General features: G+C 38.4%; 2 protein-coding genes across 4 annotated transcripts in view; one reads left to right on the top strand and one right to left on the bottom strand.

Moving 5' to 3' along the window:
* The window catches only part of PLPP1 (phospholipid phosphatase 1), a 63,289-nt gene extending 54,730 nt beyond the window's left edge, over positions 1–8,559 (top strand). For both annotated transcript variants that reach the window (XM_036402791.2, XM_036402790.2), the window contains exons 5-6: positions 5,836–6,012; positions 8,108–8,559. In XM_036402791.2, coding sequence (XP_036258684.1) covers positions 5,836–6,012; positions 8,108–8,233 — 303 coding nt within the window. In that variant the 3' untranslated portion in view covers positions 8,234–8,559. The remainder of the gene's footprint in view (positions 1–5,835; positions 6,013–8,107) is intronic.
* The window catches only part of MTREX (Mtr4 exosome RNA helicase), a 43,454-nt gene continuing 33,114 nt past the window's right edge, over positions 6,995–17,334 (bottom strand). Inside the window, exons 21-27 of one of the 2 annotated variants that reach the window (XM_036402788.2) lie at positions 16,900–17,088; positions 15,679–15,842; positions 14,220–14,325; positions 12,951–13,007; positions 12,380–12,542; positions 8,995–9,099; positions 6,995–8,676 (exon numbers count right to left, since the gene is read on the bottom strand). In XM_036402788.2, coding sequence (XP_036258681.1) covers positions 8,624–8,676; positions 8,995–9,099; positions 12,380–12,542; positions 12,951–13,007; positions 14,220–14,325; positions 15,679–15,842; positions 16,900–17,088 — 837 coding nt within the window. In that variant the 3' untranslated portion in view covers positions 6,995–8,623. Of the gene's footprint in view, positions 8,677–8,994; positions 9,100–10,019; positions 10,165–12,379; positions 12,543–12,950; positions 13,008–14,219; positions 14,326–15,678; positions 15,843–16,899; positions 17,089–17,334 lie in introns of those variants that run through there. The other variant, XR_008508944.1, reaches the window with a different exon arrangement.

Raw genomic sequence — 17,334 nt, 5'->3', positions numbered from 1 at the left:
TTTATGAAAAGGAGGTGATCTCATTAAAAAAGCAAATTGTATTGGCAGGCATCAAAGTCTAAGTTGCCTTTTTTTTTATTCCTTTAATTTTTTTTTTTAGAAGCCCAGCTCATGAGTGACTCATGAATTCTTCTACAGCTCTGTATTCCTTTTAGAATACAGTTTTCTGTTTGGATATGAGCCCCCTGTGTTTAAAAGTACTTGGGAGAGACATTATCCATATTTCTGGTTTGCAGGCAGTGTCTTGTTGGCTGATGCCTATAGCTCTGTTCATAGATGCAGTGCTTCCAGGTACAACATAAGGTGTTGCACTTCCATGTAATATTTGCATAAGTGTAAGATTGTATATGACACACATATTGTGGTTCTTTTGTGCTCAGAACTGCGATTTTTAAACTGTTTACTGGATTTCTTGTATTTCCTTGAATTCCAGAGTTTGTACTAGCTGAAATATGATGAATAATTCTTATACAAAGCTATTTGAGTAACAGCATTTATACAAACTAGCTTTTATATGAAGACATCTCTCAAGTTTCCCATAACAAGCAGAAGGGGAAGAGCTATTCTGCAAACATTTATAGATGTAGGAGAAAGCTTTGAAAATCTCTGAAGGGAGCCTTTCTGTCTGCTGTTGCCTAGTCTGAGCAGGGAAGAAGTGTCTGGATTGCTGAACAGGACTAGAACAAGGATGGCAGATCACTTACCTGTATTGCTTATCCCTGCGTATCTGTCTAAATGTTTGGTTTCAGTTGCTTTATAACATTATGCAGGAATCTATTCTGAATGCCTCAGCTTGTCTATTCTCTTGGAGGATCATATTTTAATATGGGCTGTTATTGAAGATGCTCAGATGCAAACTGTGTCTGGTGCAAGTGTGTTGTAGTGTGACTACTGCACTGCCCTCTCCTCAAGAAAAGGCTACAGTGTGTATTTACTGATGGATCTGGAGGGTGAATAGTTACTCTGGCACTCAGTGCATCTTCGCAGCTTCCTAATGGAAGACTTCACAGTCTTAGGCAAGGGGGTATTGTCTCCTGTAAGGATGTCCTTAGAATATATGTAAAAATGAAATTTTCCGATTTTACAAATGTGCCTGGATTCTCAGCTGTTTATGCCTAATCCCAGGCCTTCTGAAAAATTTTGCCTCATCTTTTCATATTAGTGCAAAGGCTGTTTTTGGGAAGACTTCAAAACACTGGTGCTTCCTGTGCTTTCACTTCCTTCCACTCCTGCCTCATTAACAAAACCACCTATACACAGTAGCTCCATATCTACTCCCTCCACCTCTGAAATCCAAAAGCAAACCACATACTTGTGTACATGGACTTGAGCGTGCTTAAGCATTCCTAAATCAGAGCTTCTTGGTTTGGGAAGAATCCCTATGGTTTGTGGCTCTTGGGACTTTTTGGGTCAGCAGACTTGCTTTGAAGTATGAGCTTTCCTAACAGTAGCCAGTAATGGATCCAAATACTGACTAACCACAGCAGTATTTTGTGCCTCCTAGACAGTAATGCCATAGGGCTCTCTGTACTGCTCAGGCAGATACCATAAACCAAAGACAGACATGACTAATAGTAAATGCTAAGCTAAGTAAAGTACATGCCATTTACTTGCTCACTTCTAAACTTGTATCAACTACAAAGGTCTCTCCAAGTAGGGATATATTTCATGAGAACTGATTTTCTCCAACTTTGTTTTGTCTCCAGAGTCTTACTACTTGCACTTGGACAAACTGAGAAGTGTTTTCATTTCTCTATGTCACAGGGGACTTTTCTCTCTTCGAAACTGTTTCCTCACTGTTCTGCTCTTAAGTTAATGATGCTGTGATTCCCTTAGGGTTGGAGAGACAGAAATAAGAGTGAAAATAGGTATATCTCTAAAGGGAAGGTGTGCCTTGCTCCTGTTGTTTAGGACAAGACCCCTGTAGGAAATGCAGTTACTGGGGTCTTTTGGTATCAGGAGAAAATCTATTTTTGAAAAGTATCAGAACAAATCAATTGGTACAAGTAGTACTATTACTTGGTGGGGGAACACTACCACAATCCCTCCCCTCTCCAGATTTCTTCCTTTTGACATCCATTCTTGAACAAGTGAAGGAGGATTTCCCATACCTTAATAGGCAAATTTATTTTGCAGTGCAGAATTTCTGTATAATTGGGTTTTGGAAAAAATTGGAGAAGGTATTGAATGAAAATAACCAAGGAGTATTAGATATTGAAACTAAATATCTGAAATATGATCTTGGTTGAACTGAGTAGGTTTTGGTAGATTTAAAAGAATTTTGTGCCCTTAAAGTGAAGAAGTATTATATTAGCTGTTAGGAAGTTTCCTTGTGAAGCCACATGGTTGCACCTCCTGAAGTCCATGTAGGAAACACAAGTCACTGTACTTCCAAATTAGGTAGGCATGTGTTTATGTAAATTAATACTGCTCCATTGAAAGAGCAAATTCTCAAATGTGGAGAGCAAATGCTAGAAATGTGGAGTAGCAAATAATTCTCCAGTTGCAGAGACCCTTCCATTCATGTTTGTGGCTTCTTTCAAGAAGCCACAAAGTATCTGTGTTTCTCTTCATTGCTTGTCTGTATTTTTAGAAATGAAGTACTAGACCATAGATTAAGAAGAAATTTGTGTTCAGGATGTGTGTGGCATAGAGGACATATTTTCATTATGGAGTAAACTAGTAGGGAAAAAATCCTCAAGATTATTTAATCCCATTAAAAAGAAGTCTTGTGAAATCTCTTTGCACTTTTAAAAGGAATGAACAAAGCAAACACAAGAAGCAGCAGGATGGGGGAATGGAGAGCAATGGAGCATAGCTAAAAGACAACTGCTGATGGATCAGAATGCTCAGAACAGTGTGGAGGGAAGCTGGCATGGTCAAAATGCTGACAGGAGTGGGTCACTACCAGAGCAGTTTGGGATGCTTCTGTGTTTATAGGCTCACAAATTTGTTCTCTGCAATATGAGAAATGCTGGTAGGAGGCATTTCAGTAGTATTCCCAGATGAAATTTCCTAAAGTTCCTGTGGCTTGTACAGATCACAAGTTTTTCTTACATACTTACTCCTTTCTAGAAAAGAGGCTTGGGTGGAGAGACAGGGATTTGCTTCTGGTTTCTTTCTCTGAGGCTATTCTGTGACTTCAAAGAGGAGCAAAGGAACATGAGGTATGCCATAAAGGAGGAGGTTCTGTAAATAGCATGAAGCCATTGCACTCTGTTAGTCAACAGGGTCAAAATAGTAGCAAGAGTTAATGCAACATGGAGCTAGGACATCTCCATATTATGCATTTAATTCTACATAAGGGCTAATACTATATAAAGGAAAATTTTGAATACTTCTAGTGTTAACCTTGATTTACATTTAATGAATCATCGGCAAAAGGTCCTCCTCTCCTTGGCAGCTGTATTTTCCTGCGTGGCCCTGATGGCCTGTTGTAGCCAGAAATGTTGCTGTTGTTTTTCTAAGAGCAAGTCACAGTAGTGGGAAGAAGCTTGGCAGGGTAGCACAACTCTGAGCCTGTTAAAAGCAGCATCAGTTTGAAACTACCTGCTTTAAAATAACGTGGCATTTGCTACTGCAGCAGCTGGTTAATAAGCAATTATTTTCAACTTAACAAAAAAACCCCCAAAACCCCAAACCCAACTGTAACCAGAATGACTGCTGCTATTTCTGAAATTAAACACAGCAGTGATCAGTCAGCCTAACACTGCTCTGTGGTATCATTTCTCACCCTTCTCCCACCTAGTTTTAAAACACTGTGAATCTATTTGCTATAGAAAGTGCAACAAGACCTTTGGCTGTTTCCTGTACAGATAGAGGAGCTGATGGTGTGAAGAATCACCTAGAATTTGTGAAGTCTATAGCCAACTGCTTATGCTCTGCAGCTGATAGAACAGCTCCAGATCTTCATGATGGGAGATTACTCTCAAAGTACAGAAATCAAGCTTTCACATAGATGTCAGATCCAAATTTCTTGTCTGATGCTTTCTCAAGCAGAAAGAATTTGCCTAAGGCCAAAGACTGCTTTATTGATCATTCAGTGAACTGAGCTGGCATTTGCATGCCTTGCCCCATTTTCTTCTTGTGTTCATAAGTAAACCTATTTTCTCACATATCTGCAAAAGGGTTGCATAACCCTTTTTTTTTTTTCCTACTACAGCTATACACCCTTTGCAAACTTCCAAAAATGTTTATATGGAAAAAAACTTCATTGCAGCAAGGTATTTTAACTGCCTTCAGGAAAATTTAGTGGGAATAGGGAAAGAGTGAAGTACAGCCAGTATTAAATCATCAGCCAGCTCTTCAGGCTACCAGCATATGCTCCTGGGACCTTCCTCTGCTCCATCAGGCACTTTGTAGTGTTCTGGTCTACTGTTGGTAAATCCAGAAGTAGTATCACAGTAAGTCCATTAAAACACCTTTTGTTAAAAGAACTTGGTGTGACAGGTAATTTCTGAAGTGGCTAAACTGTATTTTCCCTAGTGGTGAGTTTGAGGCCCACAGAAATATGCAGTGCCCACCAGTTTGAAGGGGAAAAAATACTTTTCAGTTTAGTCTTAGGTTGTAGCTTCTTTAGAGTCTGATTCTACCCTGACCTTGCTATTAAAGAAAACTGTTTATGGATAGGGTTGATGTTTTTGATGCTCCATTTATAGCTGAAAATGTCAGCATGCCAAAATTATGATGTAAGTTACTAAGAGAAACATTCCCCAAATGTTTAACTTTGGAAAGTATCACCTCTGCATCTACAGTGTCTTCTCTGTGCCTGTATTTACATGGTAAATGTACTGCTTCTCAAAGTTAGCCATGGCTTTTGAAGTTGGCAGTGGAGGGTTTTACCATCAGGCACCAGTGCTGCTTGTGTGCTGGTTTCTGCTTTTCTCAAGACTGTCAGCTAAGGTTTTGTCCTTGGTCTGAAGTTTCTAAGTGTCTCCGTGAAGATATACTTAAAATGTTAAACATAACTTCCAAATGTATTGTTGGTGAATGCAGTAACTATGGTGCTTTCTTTGGTGATAGGATTAAGTTTCAGAATAAATTCAATTATGTTTACAGAATGTATTTGGAGAAACTAGAGAGCTAGATAGATGTAGACAGACAGATCCTAGACAGACCACAGAAGAAACAGAGGCAGGGTCTTGGATTAGATTAGATAGGAAATAATAAATACTGCAAAATGGAGGTAATACATCAAAAACATAGATATACACGACAAAAGCAGACCTGAGGGGAGGGAAAATACATGAGAACTTCAAATATCCACCAGAGTGGTAGCATGGTTAATAGGCAGCTGAAAAGGGTGAGGAACACAGCTCAGTGAAATATACCAGTGACAACTGAGAAATGCTATAATTACATCAAGTTAGCTCTGATACTTAGCTGCAGCTGCAATGCTATGCCAGAAGTTGATAATACTAAAGGTGACTGCAATTAGGAATGAAGTTTAAAAACTTGTCAGCTCTATGAATAGTAAATGTAAACTATTTTGTGTATAAGGCTTACCTGTAGTTCATGCAGGAGTGAAATACTGGTTTGACTTCCACTGGATTCTTTTTAAGCCTTAAGTGGCTCTAGTAGTACCAGGACCTTTATCCTGAAAATACTCATTTGTCATATTGGTACAAATGGAACAATATGATGGTGTCATATATAAATTAAAGTTCAAAACTATAAAACCCTGCCTTGGCAGCCTTAAGAGTATAACTATAGCACCTAGAACAGCTGTGAATATTATTTCAATAAAATTTCAATCAACTCTTTGAAAAGACCCAACACAATTTTACTGCATCTGTGTTTTCTGCATTTTGTAACTAATTTCTCTTTTTCTTTCAGCTTTATCTTCAGGCAAGAATGAAAGGAGACTGGGCAAGACTCGTACGTCCTACTTTACAGTTTGGTCTTATTGCTGCATCTATCTACGTGGGTCTCTCACGTGTTTCTGACTACAAGCATCACTGGAGTGATGTTTTAACAGGACTTATCCAGGGTGCAGTGGTAGCTGTGCTCATTGTAAGTAATTCCTGAGGGGGTGGGTGGGTGTGAATGCTGCTTTTATGAACAGCACCTTAGAATTGCAGGCTGTGTTCACAGGAAAGCAAACCTGTATTTCTAACGCTTCAGAAATTGCTGAAACAGGAAAACAACTCCTTGAACTGGTTGTAGCAATAGTACTTTGGGGAGTGAGGCAGGCCAATGAGATAAATGGTAGTTTTAGCCATTGGACAACATGACATTGCCTCTGCTCAAGAGCTTTTCAAATAACTAAGATGGAAATGGTAACTGCAAACCAAGGCCTCTCTATATAAATCAAGCTTTTTGCTTCTAGCCACATTTGAAATCCCAAGTACAATAGCAGAGAACATAATATAAAGTATGTTTTACAAAGTAAGTTTTATAAAGTTAATAGGAGAAAATGCCTTGAATGAGTACAGCACCAAAGTGTCTGCCTTTGCCACCTTACACGGTGTGTTTTTTCCAGTCTGATGGGAAACTAAAGCCCTTCACCATTTCTTGTGTGCATTCCTAGTACTAAAAATGTGTTCACAACAAACAACATGTGAAGCTTAGCTGTACTGATGAGTATAAAGTTATCCCAGGAAACAGACACCTGCCTAAGCTTGTCACAGCAGGCCCAGTTGACTTAGTGACAACAATTGTACTGGGTATCACCAGTGCAATGGTTAATTCATCCATAGATAAATTAGGACTTTTGGATCAATGGGAATGAACTGAGGTCTTACTGAAGTATTCAGTTATTAAGAACTGAGGCTCAGCTGGGAAGAACCACCTCCACAATAAATGCTTTGTCAGCTTTCTCAGGTCAGAAGGGTTCAAGACAAAACTGTCTACTAGTTGCAATCAATTATCCAATCTTGGAGCAGCTCTGGGAAATCGTACAGGCTGCATTAGCCGTTACTAAATGGCAACATGTTGGCATAATCCTACCCCTTTTTCTAAGAAACAGAGTACAGAGAGAAAGAAACAACAGAGATCAAAGAGGTGAGGACACTTTTATTAGGAAAACAAGTTTAGTCAGGGATGTTGGATGATTCAGAAGGTGCTTGGTAATACAAGAAAGAGTAGAAAGTAGCATTACAGAGAGTTGAAAGGTCAGGAAATTATTAGATTTGAAAGGTCAGGAAATTATTTTTAAAAATATACACTAGCACCAACCACCACCCTCAGACTCTTATCTGAAAGAACTGATGAGTTCCTCTCCAAAACCAGCAAGCTGAGGTTAGAGCATAGCAGCACAGCAAGTGCAAATATATCACTGAATTGAACTGAGGGAATCTGGCATTAAGTGGAAGCTGAAACTCCCCTGGTCTGTGGCTAAAGCAGTGTGCTGGATCATCAGCCAGCTGCCAGCGTGGTGGGAGACTGTTTCTTCTGCCATGGACATTCAAGTGTTCCACAGTTCTCAGGGTTGCAGTGGGAGGGGAAGACACAATACAGGAAGGGAAAGGAGCACGTGAGGCTCTCACTTATTGCACTCCAGGTAGCACTGTGCCCAGCACATCTGCTGTGGGGCTTGGTGAAATGAGCAGTGGAAGACAGCAAGCTGCAGAATTAGATCAACCACCTGTCTTGTAGTGAGGGAGATGTCTCCTAGCTGTGAAGAAGTGAGGTGGTATGTTTAAAAGACTGCAGGAAAGGACTACATAGGTAGAGCTGGCCTTACAGATGCTTGGTCCAGCTAAAGCACCATGTCTCCTGTTCTGTTCCACCTAAATTACAGAAAAAAAATTTAACCGAACTTGCATTGTGGGCCTTTAAAAAGCACATTTTGCTCCTTCATTTAGAGCTGTTCAAACTATGGCTGTTGTAATTAAGCAGTGCCTGGTAAGGTAGTCAGTTGGCACAAGCCTTGACTTTGGCTTAAACCATCAGTGGCTAAATGGTCAATGGCATGGTGAAAAAGCAATTAAAAGAACAGATGTCTGAATTTTGTACAAGACTTCCCTGCCATTTTCTAATGTTTTAAACTGATTAAACTTAGTTTTGATCATAGAATTTGCCAGCTGCAGAGCCCTTGTTTCAAAGACTTGTGAGTGCAGGAATAATTTAACACTGATTAATGCTAAACACTAATTTGTTCACTTAGGTTGTCTATGTGTCAGACTTCTTCAAAGTGAGAGGATGTACATTTCAACCAAAAGAAGATTCCCATACAACCCTACATGAGACTCCAACAAATGGAAATCACTTTGGCAGCAATCATCAACCATGAAGAATGACCCATATCACCTGTATTGCTCTGAATGAAAACAATTTCACAAGTCTAACTCTGTAATATAAGTAATTGCCTTTAAGGGACTGCTGCTGCTCTTGGATGCTCACTTTACCTGTATATAGTAACATCTACCACAGTTATTGTACATCTAAACTTTAAATTTCTGTTGGTTCAAGCTCTTGCTTAAAAGAAAGCTATTACAATTGTAAATTTTTATTGAAAACTGTAACAAATTATATTACATACACTGCTGTTTGTACATGCCTTGTTGAATCAACTGTGGTTTAAGTAAACACCATTAAAAGGAATTACTTGATATGGAAGCCACATGTGACACTGATGAATTTGTTCCATCATGTCAGTATAGTTTCTGGAAGACATCTGCTGTTACAGGTAAAGGCTTGCAGCAAACACAATATCTCTCTTGATTTTTGTAATCCCTATTAAGAAGGAAAAAAATATTAATATAGAAGAGTCTTAACTGACACAAACACTAGTTAAAGTACAGTTATAAGCTTGTTACAGGTTATTAAATGGAAGTCATTGTACACCCATTTTTAGCCACCCTTTAAGTCAAACTTTGTAATAAAGATGTTATCTGGAAATATAACAGCAATGGTGCTGTTTACCACGATGTCAACACAAGAAGTTCACATTACAAAACTATTCACCTTCAGTCCTCACAATCTGTCCAGCCCCTTCTCCCATCACTTTTCCTTCTAAAATTGCTTAATGTACTGTGAAAATGAAGTACATACCCTCTGCAAATTTATTTTCCAGTTCTGTGTTCCCAATGGCTTTTGCAGCCTGGCACATCTGCCGAAGCAGTTCTTCTAGCCGCCTCATACAACGAATTATGCTACCTGTATGAAAGAGCAAGGGACAACGTTGTGCCACATCATGTAACTGCTCCTGAATTACTCAAAGTAATCGTTCCTTCTACAACCCTGGTCAATTTATCTAGAAGCCGAATGTCTTAAACTTAATTTCTGTTTGCACAGTAAATTTCTTTGTGAGGCATTTCCTTGAAGCTGTTTCCAAATGCTTGTCCTTTCTAGTGTCTTTACATTCTCTAACTAATATCTAATCACACTACTTTCTGGGCTGTTGAGTAATTCCTAGCCGACTTTTTCTTTCAAGAACTTGTTAAGACTTCCTCAAAAAACATAGAGCAGTAGGAGATTCACAACTTAGCTGCTTCAAGTATTACCACAGGTTTATTTTGGGATTGTTTTTTATAAGCCTTAGTTCTTTTGTTGTCAAAGGCAGTAAAACAGTAAGTAATCTATTTTACCAATCCTGAGCTACTCAAGAGTCCATGGACCACTCTACCAAGCCATTGCATGGTTACAATAATACACACAAGCATCTTGCCACAGCTCCTACACTGCAACCCAACCCACTTGTGATTTATTATGCATTTATCTCCTTTTTGAACTTTCCTCACAGCTTAGCCCAAGTCACTGCTACAAATTTCACAAAACAACTCTAAATGCTTCTGCTCTTCTGGCCACAAGCAAACGGCATCCTGTTTGGTCATCTCCTCCAGCAGCATCTCCGACAGTCAAAATTACTGTAGGCAAAATAACTGTTAATGGGTAAATATGGGATGAAGGGCTCGAGAACAGCCCTGCTGAGAGGGACTTGGGGGTGCTGCTGGATGACAGGCTCTATATGACCCATCAATGTGCACTTGCAGCCCAGAAAGCCAATTATATCCAAAGCAGTGTGGCCAGCAGGGCAAGAGAGGTGGTTCTGCCTCTCTGCTCTCATGAGACCCCACCTGCAGTGCTGCATCCAGCTCTGGGGTCCCCAGCACAGGAAGGACATCAACCTGTTGGAGCGAGTCCAGAGGAGGGCCACCAGGATGATCAGAGATGGAACAGGTCTCCTTTGAGGACAGGCTGAGAGAGTTGGGGTTGTTCAGCCTAGAGAAGAGAAGGCTCCAGGGAGACCTTATTGTGACCTTTCAATACATGTAAACATTCAAGGTCATGTTGGATGGGGCTCTGAGCAACCAAATTTAGGGGAAGATCTGAGTCTCTGCTCACTGGAGGGGGTTTGGTTTCTACAACCTTTCTATTACACCTTTAAGATATAATATTTGGGGAAAAAAAACCAATATGAAAAGAGCATTGTTCATAGCTCTTGGGAAAGTGGGACATGATAAAGTTAATACTTCTCTTCTAAAAAGCATTCATAGGGGCGCACTAGGCCATGACAGTTTCTACAGTGAGAACAGTTTGAGTAAGAGCAGCAGTTTGTAAAACCTGTTGCAATGACAGGAGATGGAAAAGCCCACCCACAGGCTACTGAGCACAGAGCACACACCAACACAAGCGACCTGATGGCAGCTGCCCTGAGCGTGGCTGTGCTGCACTGCGGCAGGCCCTGGCTCAGCTGTCAAAGACCCCGCTTGTCTCCATTTACAAGGCCAGCCGTGACAGCCGTTCCAGGGAGTACTCGTTACAGGCAGCGTAGCTGGGCTTGTTGCAGACATAGTTTTATGTTCAAGAAAAAGAAAACTGCAATTTTAAAATGAATTATTATTTATACTTCCATAAAGCAGGAGCTGGTCTGCAGTTAACAGATAGGATATTTAACTCTGTTTAGCGTTCTTCCCTAATGGCTTTAAAAAGCTGCTCTTATTTTTATTTCTTCCCACCACATATTTTAGCTTAAAGACAAGGTATTTTCATAAGCATATCAATGCTACTCCACTTTGTGGCAAACACACTTGTTCTTGGAACACTTAGGCTTATTTTGTATTCTGTTTTTCTTTTAAATCACTACAGTTACTTGGATAACCAAGGAAAACTACTCTGGGATTTAGGAACACAATCCATTTAAGGCACACATAACCAACAATGGATGTCTGAAGTGCTTCCCTTCCTTTTGGATAAGGACAGAAAGCACAGAAAACCAGCCTACTGAAAGTTAAAGGAAGAATCATGCATTAACCCCTGTTACAAGAGATGACCTCAAAACAGGCCACTAAGATCTCATTTTGAGGAAGCTGGCACTATTGAGTAGAACAAAGCTAACTGTCTTAGTAAAAATGTGGTTAAATGGAAAATGTTACTGCCCAGTGTATTCTGAACATTAAAATGTCCCTGTAAAACATAAGCCAGCTGCTTCAATGTTCCACATATGCAGGGTGCCTCCATAGCAAATAGAAGGCTCAGATACTCATTGAAATAGGAGGAATCTGCTGACTGCAGAAGCAAAGACTGCCAGGATTTGTACTGCTCAAAAGCAACTTTCCTCAGAAAATTCCTGGGTCTATGCATTGGATTACATGCATGAATTGTGTGCATGAATTCCCTTGTTACAAGGGAATCTGCAAACCTTTGAGAAGAAGAAAACAGCATTTGAGGGAGGCAACAGTGACACTAACAATTTCAAAAAGGAAGACTTCTAAGAGTGGCGCATCCATCCTGCTCTTTATAACTTCCAACAGGCTGGTTTTTCATTCTAGCCTGACCTTTAGTGTTGACCATTCTTGTTTGACAACCCTTTGGATGGTTTGTTTTTACAAAATACCAGGTCTGTAAATCACCATACTTTTAAAAGTGAAAACAAAGTATTCTTCGTCAAGAGGCCGTTTCTAGTACTTCAGTTTTAGGAATCAAATTAATCCACCTGACATGTTATATCTAGGCTTTGCAACTATCTCCATAGCACTTCTGTGCAAAACTATTCAATAGAGAGACTTGGTTACCACTTTTCACTTCTGTCATCATTAAGTCAGCAGGAAGAACTGGTTAAACCAAATTAAAAAAAAATATAAGGAGGACAAATGCAAGACCTGTACTTCCTGATGACAAGCATTTGGAACATGTTTTTTTTTTCCCTTTAACTAGAAAAAGTAAGCATTACCTTTTGTTGTAATGCTTAGAATTTCTGAGTTTTATAAAGTTTTTAGACTACAGAGATATCCCTTTAAAAAGGGATTCTAGATCCTAAATCATCATCAGTGTGTAAGTATAAATTTAAATATATAGTAAAGAATTTTTCCCCGCTTGATTTTAGCCATACAGATGTTTGAATACATCTGAGTTTACGATAAGGTTATTCAGTATTACCATTCCCAGTTGTAGAACTACCAACTCATACCTTCTAAAGAACAACTGATTAGCCTACCTTCAAAGACATCTGTCATTTTGCAGATGTGAGCAAAGTTAGCTCCATTTGCCCATGTATACACAACATCCATTAGGTTGGGTCTGAAAGAATTCAAGTAATTTTCTTCATCAGTTTCCAGTTTTGCTTCTGCTGACACCTTGGCGATTCTTTTTGCACACTCCTTTAAAAGAAAGTATTTTGTATTTATATTACCCTTAACCAGAGTAAGAATTTAAGTGACAAAAAGACATGCACATTATTAGGTACTGCGTTACAGGATGAAGTTTTCTTTTTAGTGTGAAATTACTCAGAAATAATCAGAAAGTAAACCACTGTTTACATGAAGTCTGCCCACACTAAGAATCTACGGTGTAGCAAGCAAGCTTTATAAAAATTTTAGAGGCATGTTCTAAATTAGCATAAAGATTTCTTGCAAACCATATAACATATTATTAATTACACGTTGCAAAATCACATGCAGTGCCAGCTGAATTCACTGATGATGCAAAATTAGGTCTTTACACTTATACATTATTCATGAGCTTTGCTTGTGTTAACTAACCCTGAGCTCAGACAGATTTCTAATTACCTGCATTTGCCGAAGTGGTCCTGCCAACTGTTCAGTCAATTTTGGCATTTCACTGGACTGAAAAAGAAGATATTAAACAATCTCAAGTGCTCCCATACACTTGCTCTATACCAAATTAAATGCAAAAGCAGAAGTTCAATGCATGATACTGCCACTCTACATTATTCCAATAAATTCTGAAACGTATTTAGTGCCAAATATTAAATTACTGAAGTCCCCAAATGTTTGTTCCTCAAACTTGATCAGAAAACAAAATCTTTCTGTATAGTATACCAACATTATGAAAAGCAACACCTGCTTTCTGGATACTTTCAAAAGTCCCTCTATTTAGCTGCATCATAGTTTTGTACTGACAAATGAACTGCCATTAACTACTTTGACAGTTACAAGCTTTTCTTTAAGAATACAAAATGTTTTTAATAACTTAAGCATCAGTGGCAATATATGAAAATATGGCTCTTCAAAATACGGGAATATCTTAATGCCCTAGCTGTTTAGACTCAAGTACTATTGTTGAGTGAATCCCAATATTCTAATTAACAATGGCTTACCTTGGTTTCCCTTCTAATAACAAACTGAATGCATTAGCATCTGCTGCTAGTGGTTTTTTCCATATTTAGAATTAACCTGAGTGACACATCTTGCTACCTACTTGCAAAAATATTTCATATGGAAGTTTATTTTTACTGATTTTCTGGGGTGATACTAACCTTCTATACAGCTTGCAGGTGGAAAACAGTAACATCTGGTATTAAATACCCATGCTTTTAAAAACATATGGTCTGATTTTAACAGCCTTCTGGGCATCAATTCCATATTGTACTGCCATTTCAATCAATGGTCAAGGGTACTGACCATGTAACATAACACAGACATGTCTGAGGATTAAATATATTCTCATCCCAGAGTGCAGGGTGCAGTTATTGCTGAGCATCTTCCTGAGATAATCATTCTACATATTCAGTTATATGGAGGGGTGTGTGTATTAATAGCAGCACATGCTGACAATCTATTGATATTGCTTCATTGCAGGAGGAAGACTGCAATTTAGCACAACCTTTGGAGTGTTTCTCTTGAGGAAAGAGACACTAGCATTGAAGCTGAAATGTTTTTGCTAAGTTCAATAGGAGTTCATGTCAAACATCTTAGGAAGTGATCAAAAATGTGCAATGGCTCATACTACTATGACCAATTTCTGCAATTGAATTAAAACCAGTATTGTTAGAAGACAGGAATGTCTAGAGCTCTTGAATTGAAGAAGTAACTCACATTCTCTTGAAACACAAAACAGCTGAGTAGTGCAGTTGCCTGCTCTGCAGACAAATCATTGAAGAGACCATTGAACATCATTTCCGTCAGGAGTAGTTCATCAGCACTAAAATAAAAAGAATGAAGCTTAGGGGAAAGACTTACTGATATGTAATTTTTAAATTAAGAACTATTAACCTGTTTTCTGAAGAAACTGGATATGGATTAGAAAACCAGCATCTTAATTTTACTGTCAGGACACAAAATACACACACACACAAACAAGTGTATTAGCTTCTTAAGTGGAATGCTCATGATTAAGAGACTGCAACAGTATTTTAAAGAAACTAAAAGCACTTGATGGACTACAATAAAACTCTCATGACAGATCATATGTGTTAGTATGAATAGCTGAGTTAGTCAGTTTCTATCAGACAGAATATCAAGAGATCAGAAAGAACCAGGGAGTTAGGTAACTTCAGAAAAGGACTAAAATTAGTACTGTTGCTGCTTAGAAAAAATTCAACTAGGTATTTCCAAAATACTGAAGGAAAGGAACAAACTTGCTTCAATTTACTTGAAGAATAAAGACTTAATCATGAATTATAAAAGTAACTACATGATGCAGATACAAACTCCAAACATACTTATTTACATAAAACACCTCTATTTTTGGGGTAATCCAAAAAATGCATAGGATGGGGGAAAAACAACGTATGATTTTTTTAAAAAAAGAGATGTGTAACTCAAACAGTTCGAGACAGTCAGGAAGTAGATAAAACTCAGATTCAGCTTCCCTACTTGCTATCAGATTTTGCAAGGCAATTAGCCGTCAAATAAACTTACCTGTAAGCAAGGAGTAAAGCACTCACTGTGACTTTTAAAAATACAAAATCCTATCAAAATCTGAGTTACGCTGTAAGATATTAAAGTCTGATTCCTGATTTTTTTCACCTTTTTCAATATATACATACCTGATAAATGTATTACAGTAAAATGCATCACTTCATGTATTCCTATGGAAGCAATTTCACTCTCTTGCAAACCTGTCAGTGACTTGATAACTGCTGACAATCATTGCTACACTCATTTCGGAGTGATTGTACCAACAGTCCTGGTTCAACGTCAACCACAGAAATCAAGACCTTCCCCTCATGCAATGTACAATATTACATGAAAACACATGCTATTACCCAAGTCAGGCACAAAAATAGCCTATTGTCTTGCCATTTTCATGTCTACATTTTAATTTTAAAACCTGCTGTATTTTGTCCTTAAGTTGCTACTTTACTTATGAAGTAAGTATTGCCATTGCAATACTTGAATCAGCATATTACCTTTATTACACAGAACAGAGTCTCTAAAGAACCCTTTTCTAATTTTCTCAAAACTTTAAAATACAAGTATAATGTACTAATTTTAGCAAGGACAATAATGTGTATATACACGACAATGAACAGTTTCCACAGAAGCTAGTTACCTGCTGATTTCACAAGCAACCCGTCCTTTCATCTCAATAACATCTGAAGATGTGGCAAACCCCAATCTTCTTAAAACACGCTTGCGGCATTTGAGTTCATCCATTTGCAGGACAGTTCTGGCTTTCTTCAATTCTCGCTTTGCTACTTTAATATCCATAGCAATCTGGGGGGCCAGAAGAAGAGGAATTACACCTTGCTGGTTTAACAGATGCAACTGTTTTAAAGACATTGTTTAATTTACATAAAGGCCTCAGAACAATGGTATATGAACATACTACTTCACGAGTTGACTTGCCTAAGAATTCTAAGAGGAAGGTTTAAAACTGATTTTATAATAATAGTTTAAAAATCAGCTCCGTTTACCTACTGAAATCTCTGGTAAGCTTGGGAAGTTAAAATATTTACCCACAGTGGGAAACAAACCAAATCAGTCCACACTAAATGACAAAAAATTCTCTGTTGAGAAGTGAGCGCTCATCTTCTAAGACCTATACTAAGTCTCAGCTAACCAATTATTCAATGAAATGTAAGCCAAAGGCATAATTTTCTGCTATTAGAACTTCTCCAGTGGCTTGCAGTTCATTGCAGTCACCATCTACATCCTTACAGCAGACACCCTCACAAAAAGCTGCTCAGTCCATCAGGTCTTACTACACGCAACTCTTTGCTGCCCATTCCAGAACCACCTCACTTCTGTGAAGTGGCTCCTGGAGAACCTGCTTTCTCAAGCAGCAGAAAAATATGAGAGCTGGTTTTATGCATACCTGATCTCAGCCTAAGACAGTACAACTCTATACAAAACAAGTAATTGCTTCCAGGCTGAGAGTCAGCTCAGGAAGCAGCAGCACAATGATTTCTCTGGTACACTCCTCAAGCTAATAAGCCCCATCAATTCAACTTAGGTTTGCACAAATGTATTAAAAACTATCAATTAAAATTATCTATGAAGACTTTTCCTACACTGTGTTGTGCTATTTCTAATCAATGAAAAAGACCCCTGTAACCTTCTTATTCCTGAAAATTTCCTTTGAAGCTCTCTTTTCAGACATATATCTGTACCAAGGAAGGGCATACCACCAACTCAGCCATTTTGTTAGTGAGATTGAGTAAATTTAAAATAATTGATTTGAGATTTGCAAATAAAAAGAAAAGGAAGTAGAAAGACAACCTCCCTCCCCACTCTTCAGCTAAACACGAAGTAATTTGGTTTGTATCTTTACCTGTGCTTTTTTTTCACAAAGTTTGTATATGGCTTCCAAGTTTGGATCGTTGTGAAGAGGATGTGAATACATCCTATGCTCAAATGCCTCTATTTTTTGGATTACTTTTTTCAACCCTTGGTCCTTGATGCCCATGTCATCAATAGGATCTAGTAAGGGCACTCCATCAGGAAAACGTTTCTGTACCTCCTAAAATGATGAAAAAGGGTTTAAGATAAGTAACAGTAAAACAAGCCGTAATGTAAGTTATATGTGTTTCAAGAGTTTTCAAAATCTGTTTGAAATTACTTGACAAGGAAAAACAATTGACATTGCAGCTGCCAACCTCTTTAAAAGAATAAGGGTGAAGGTGTGACAGAAACTTTACATAAATTTCTTTGCAACAAGTTGCCTTGGGTTTAAGAGTACCTCACTAAGCAGAGCAGAGTACTTACA

The sequence above is a fragment of the Molothrus ater genome, chromosome Z, assembly GCF_012460135.2.
Source record: "Molothrus ater isolate BHLD 08-10-18 breed brown headed cowbird chromosome Z, BPBGC_Mater_1.1, whole genome shotgun sequence".
In the NCBI taxonomy this organism is placed as follows: Eukaryota; Metazoa; Chordata; class Aves; order Passeriformes; family Icteridae; genus Molothrus; species Molothrus ater.
The sequence above is the reverse complement of the archived record's forward strand: the minus strand, read 5'-3'. Positions and strand labels throughout refer to the sequence as shown.